This window comes from Meleagris gallopavo, chromosome 4 (genome assembly GCF_000146605.3).
Source record: "Meleagris gallopavo isolate NT-WF06-2002-E0010 breed Aviagen turkey brand Nicholas breeding stock chromosome 4, Turkey_5.1, whole genome shotgun sequence".
Taxonomy (NCBI): domain Eukaryota; kingdom Metazoa; phylum Chordata; class Aves; order Galliformes; family Phasianidae; genus Meleagris; species Meleagris gallopavo.
The window spans coordinates 42,464,816-42,471,074 of record NC_015014.2 but is presented as its reverse complement, the minus strand read 5'-3'; the positions used below and the strand labels follow the sequence as shown (position 1 = coordinate 42,471,074).

General features: G+C 41.0%; 1 protein-coding gene across 1 annotated transcript; it reads left to right on the top strand.

Annotated features, from left to right (window-relative positions):
* The first annotated feature begins 47 nt into the window (after positions 1-47).
* Positions 48-6,054, top strand: SRD5A3 (steroid 5 alpha-reductase 3). Its single transcript, XM_010710108.3, has 6 exons — positions 48-131; positions 2,099-2,151; positions 2,263-2,414; positions 2,824-3,021; positions 4,201-4,323; positions 4,841-6,054. The coding sequence occupies exons 3-6, from the start codon at positions 2,315-2,317 to the stop codon at positions 5,098-5,100; spliced, it is 681 nt and encodes a 226-aa protein (XP_010708410.1). The 5' UTR covers positions 48-131; positions 2,099-2,151; positions 2,263-2,314; the 3' UTR covers positions 5,101-6,054.
* Positions 6,055-6,259: the final 205 nt, after the last annotated feature.

Here is a 6,259-nt window from a genome sequence, read left to right as displayed (position 1 = left end):
GCACAGGCGCGGCGGCCCGGGGGAGGCACCGACGTCGCCTCCGCCTTCTTCCAGGATCTCATCCGGTACGGGAAGACCAAGAGAGGCGGGCAGCAGGCTGCCTGGCTGCGCCGCTTACAGGTGCCAAAGAGGTGAGGGGGGCCGAGCGGCGGCCGTGACTGCGAGCTGAGGGCGTTGAAGGCCCTCTCAGGTGATGTTTTGGTGCCCGTTCGGTGCCTGCAGATGTCTTCGGCTACCAGGAGGGTTGCGTTGTTCTGAAATATTAATACTCAGTATATTACTAGCTTATTTGTATGCTTTTCAGCCCCGCAGAGAAACTGCCTGCTCTAGAGTTACGGTATGGCTAAGTATATGGTTCCCATGAGGTGCTGACTGTGAGGCTCTGATGTTCTTTACTCTTGAATCCCAGTCCCATGCGGTATTTATGTAACAAACCTTACAGCAAGACCGGATCTGGGACTTGTCTTGGTCCCAGATGGACTCCTGAGTGTAAGTGTGACTGTACAAATATGCTGTGGGGTTGCTTTCTTAAATCAGTTCTCAGTCATAAAACAGAGTATCCTGAGTTTGAAGGGATCCACATGGATCATTGATTCTGTCATTGTCTTCTTCCTTCTGAATTCCTTTATAAAACATGCTACAGGGTGCTGATAATAGCATGTTAATACAAATATCTGGATATTGTGTGAACAGTCACTAATAAGGCGAAAGAACTGTCCTGCTACCCAAGCACAACTTTTTTTCTGAAATAGTTACTGCAACAACCAAAGTGTTGTGAAGACCTCTTCTTAATGGGTTATGTTCAATAGAATAAAAGAGGGAATTAAAACTCTACAGCTTTTTATATGTTACTGTGACCTTGTTGTTTTGTTCAGCTGAGATTTTTAGCTAGAACTGGCCTTTGACTTGAACACAGGTGTGACATGATCTAACAAGTCTGTCAGGACAGGATTAGGGTGCTATGTAACCCAAAGATTCAGTCATCCCTAATGAGGCAATCTATCACTATCACAGTTGTCAGCAATACAGTTTATGTAAGTTGCTTCCAAAGACAATGTTTTAATAATAATAATAATTGTGACACATATTAAAAGAGATGTTATCATGTATTATCTTTGTTATCAAGCTTCTGGCTCCAGTTTCTCGGGGATGCACTTAAGCTCTGTGGTAGCCACAGCAAGAAGAAGGGTTCATAAAAGCATTGGCTTTAGTTGTAATGCACTGCAAAGTATGGTAGGGTTTCATCTGAATCGACCTTTCTCCAACAGGAGTTTCCCACCACTTCTTAGGGAATATACTAATCAAAGAATACAGCTTTCTCGGTGAATTGATATCAAGCTCTAGAATGTATGAAACAATTCTGTTACTGCAGTGTTGAACGTGTAATCCTGCTAGCTGAGAAGATCCCGAAGCTAGCTGTTGACATGTTTTCTGTCCCCATTCATCTTGTTTCTGAACAACCATATTTTCACCAGCCCAGACTGGTTTTTAACTCTATTCTTCCATCTTGTCAAGTATTATGATTAATTTCAGGTTGGTTCGGCAAACACAGAGCATTCCTCTTTCATTGAAGGACATGTGTACTTACTGTAGTGCTGGATTGCTCTGTACGTTACATGCATAATTGAGATTGTTGAAATCTCACAGGGCATTTCTCAGCTAAGCTGGCAGGGCTTGTTTATTTTTTTTTGCTGGGACAAAAACCGCTGCTTGTGGGGAAAGTTCTCCAGCAACTGATAAGACATAAATCTACCAAGTAATAGTTTGGGGGAGAAAGAGCTTGAAGCTTCAAGGGAGAAATATGGTTTTGTCTATATACAAATTTCGTTTGTCTTTTAAGCAGAAAATGGTGGAAGCTTTATTTTTTGCTGTTGCGCATCTGCAGAGCAAACATCACTGCTTCTGCTTGGTAGGTGATAGAACTGAGGAGTGAACACCCAAAGGGGTTACTAACTGCTGATGGGCAAGCTGTGGTGGAGTGTGCATTTGAGTTTCTTACTTGGCCTCTTTATTGCTGTTGAGATGCACATGAGCTGTTCTTGGAGGTTGTTGTTTTATTTTGCTTCACTAACTAATGAAGTTGTCTTCTCACCTCCAGTTCTCCAAAAGAGAAGGTTTGAGTGTTCTAAGGAAACGTAATCTTGTTGATAGGTGAGCCAAAAAGGCATGTACTCACCACAAGACAAGCATGTCCTGCAGCTACATTTCCATCTAAAGAATGAGGAGAACATTAAGTTTAATGAAGGCGCTTTTTGTTCCCAGGTGGTTTATTCATTTTTATGTAGTTTCTATACTCTGGAATGGCTTTCTACTGATGAGGCTTTTTCAAGCTGAGTTCCTTGGAGCATCATTACCCCCATGGATTCAGATCTTCCATAATGCTTTTGGCAGAGATTTGCAGAACCAGAATGCGGGTAGGTATTATGAAGCAGCCACGTAAATATTATGAAACTCTGTTACCATCCTTGGTTTAATATGTATTCTTCATATGCTACCTTGTAAGCTGCTCTTAAACTAGGCTCCAAGTGACTTTCCTGGAATACCAGTTCCCTTATTCAGGGTGGAAATCATTCTATGCTATGCATTTAGTAACTTTCAGCAGTTCTTTTAGCAGGAACAACTATTAGCACCTTGTAGATGTAGTCTTGCTCAGACTCTGCACGCAGCAGTGTGTCAAATGTACAAATACTTTTGCCAGTGCTAGGTTAGTTTAAAAAGAGGGTAAGGATCTTGCTTTGGGGAGGGGAAAATTAGCTCTTATGAAGTACTGTTGTGGTTAAATTGGTCCTATCTCTCATTAAGTCGCTATTTTTTATTTGTAAGCAGACAGTGAAGTCTTCTCTGCACTCTTGGTTCTCCTGCTCCTTTGGCTGCATAGCTTTCAAAGACTTGCAGAATGCCTCTATACCAGCGTGTTTTCCAATGGTGTCATCCACATTGTGCAGTATTGCTTTGGACTTGGTTACTACATTGCTGTTGGCTCAACTGTGCTATGTCAAGTGCCTACTAATGTTAGGAACGGTAAGTACCTGCTTCGTTGTTGCATTTTTTTCTCCCATTTCTTTCCATCAAGGCAAATGGCTCACTTGATTTCATGGAGGACTTGTGTGAGAAGTGTGTTAATCAATGAGAAGTAATAATAACTTACTGGTATATTCCAAAGTAACATTTCAGTATGTTGCTTTATCAAGCGGTATTACAGACACGCTCTTGCTTGTTCACTAATTTTTGTCTTAAATCACCGCTGTTATTCCCTGAAATTCACCATTATTCCATCTCACTGTAAATACTCTCACAATTGTTTTGGATCAGTTTCTACTGAGATATATATGCTTTGTGAAGAACAATAATTGTTGCCAGTTTCAAATATCACTAGATAACTCCAGTTGTCAAACTGGAGATTGTTTTTTTGCCGTACGCTTTCCTTTCAGGTGAGCCTGCAGGACAGTCTTGGTCAGTTCCTTTGCCTTCCATTGAGAACTCCCCACTTCTCTGCCTTATATCAGTTAGCCTCTTCTTTCTTTTGGTACTGTAATGTCTCCATTAATAAAGCAGAAATTTGAATTTTATGGCCCGTTTCTGCCAGCACATTCCACTGAACTGTTGCTTGCTTCTCTGCAACACTTGAGCTGACTGTAGCTTTTCCCCGGGACTGCTGTATGCCAAGTAGTCATTACCAAGTATGTGATTTTAGCAAAGCTCTTAACCACTTTGAACTACATCAGGTCTAGTTTAATCAAGTTATTTTTTAAACTGCCTTCAGACTGTGTATGAGTTGGTAAAGCCTTTTTAATCTGGACCTGTTTTCTACTTATCTGCTGGATACTCAGAAATGATATATCCACTTGTACATAGGGGAGACCATCCTCAATACAGAGTTTTTGCTGGGGTAAGTGGTTTATAATGTGTATATATACCACTCACTGTGAACAGGACAAACTGTACTTACGTGTTGACTTGAAACATAGCAGTGTCTTTCATTAGGATAGTAAGAATTATAAACAGAATTCAGGTCTGAGATCTGAGACTGAATTATTTATCAGTTGTATGTAATAGTGTACCTAAAGATACTGGATCAAAAAACAAATTAGCATCTTGCTACTCAAATTTTGTGAGACACATACAAAATATGTATGTACTGTTTTGGGACAATGCTCAGAAAAAGGTGAAACATATTTTAATGAAATGTATTTTATTCAGGAAAAGGACTTTCAGTGCAGATCTTCTGGTTTCACATCGTAGGGATTGTGATGTACCTTTGGGCCTCTTTTCACCAGCACAGATGTCTTGTGATTTTAGCTAATCTTAGAAAAAGTAAATCAGGTAAGGTGTTTCATTTCTGTGAACAATATATTTAAGTAAATATTTGCTAGTTGTTTCAATAGGCTTCTGTAGCTTCTACCACCTTAAAACACCAGTATTTTTTCATAGTGTGGCACTCTTAAGATTTTTCAGTAGGTTAAATGAAACCATTTGGAAAAGAGATCAGACAGCTGAATGTTACATACGTATGTATATTTTTTCAGAAGTTACACTGAAGGGTCTAGCTTCTGTCATCCTAAAGACAGACAAATAACAATGCTTAGGACTTGTACCACTCCTCTGAACCATCACTTCTTTCTCCATACAAATGGAGAAAGAAAAAATGTAAAAATACATTTCCTTCTCTGTATTTTCACAAACAGCCAGAGAGTGATGTCTTACTTCACTAAGACATGCAAAGCTGCCAGATCAGATGGAGTGAACGATGTGATCATTTTAATGAGTGTGTTGTTCTGTAATTCTGAGTAGAAAAGTTCATTTAATGAATTGTTCTCAGTTTTTTTCTGTTTGCTTGCAGGAGAAGTTTTAAGTCTGAACCACAGTATACCTTTTGGAGACTGGTTTGAAAGAGTTTCTTGCCCTCATTATTTTGCAGAACTACTCATCTATATATCTATGGCCATCACATTTGGATTTCACAATGTGACGTGGTGGTTCGTAGTGATGTATGTTTTTTTTAACCAGACACTGGCTGCTGTTTTGTGTCATGAGTTCTATCAGGAAAAATTTACCACCTACCCAAAGCATCGAAAAGCATTTATACCATTTATTTTTTAGAATATGCCTTCTAAAGTGTATTTAGTGCAAACTAGGAAATGTTTTACTAAAGTCAAGGCAAAATTGCACACTTTCTCTATGCCATAGAGGTTAAAAACTCATAATTTTTATCTCATCAGAGTTCCTAATTTATGTGGGGAAATGTAAGGTCTCTGTGTGTCTTGCAAGCAAAGAAAAAGTTTAATGAAGCTCTTAATTAGAACTGATGAGATGCTAACTGGGTCTTTTCCATGTTTATAGTCCTGTTTTATGCAGAAAGCATTTACTGTTGTGCAGCAAGCCACAATACATATACATGAGAATTGAAGAGAAACGATAGTGCAGGGAATCATTTGAACTGTTGTATTTCATGCCTTACCTAATACTTAAGCATATTTATATGCATTCTCTTTTCTTTGCAACTCTTCAGAGGGAGGCAAATGATGCATTGTCTTTCTATGCTTCCCTGGTGGTAATGAAAACCAAGCAATGCCTTGCAACTGTGAGCACAGAGGAGTGGTGGAGGAAGCTGTGCTGGAGTGGTGACTCACTCAGCAGCAGCGATAAGCGAAGCACAAAACGCTCCTTGTTTATCCTTAATCTGGGAAAATCGTGGAAGGTTCTCTGTCTAGAGAATTTGCAGATTGCATCCTAAGTTCAGGTCCTTGACATCCTTTGTGTTTTGTGGGGTGACAGCAGCCTGCCCTGGTCCTTAAGGGCCTGCAGGGGCAGATGCGAGGGGCCTGCAGCTCAGAGGTGCTGCCGCTGGGGGAGGTGGGTTTTGCACTTAGGAACTGGACGGTGTGTCCTCCTCGTGGTCCTGGGAGGGGAGTAGAGGGCCGCTGGTGTTCCAGCGCGTTCTCCCTTCTTTGTGTATACTTAACAATATTTTGTATATGACAAGAATTTTTATGTACTTCGGTACATATCTTATGACACAAAATATTTAATTAAAAGATGTTTGATACCTTCCGATCCCATTTCGTCTAATTTCTCAAAATCGCGATAAATACACCCCCAAAACCTCCTCGAACCCCGGAGCCCCAGCTGCGGGACGCGGAGCCGCCCCTTCCCGGCACCGAACCTCGCCGCCTTCATTCCGAGGCAGCACTCAGGCGGTCTCCGGTTGCGCCGCGAAGCGACCCGCTCCATTCACCGCCCTCCCGGGTGCCATGGGCGG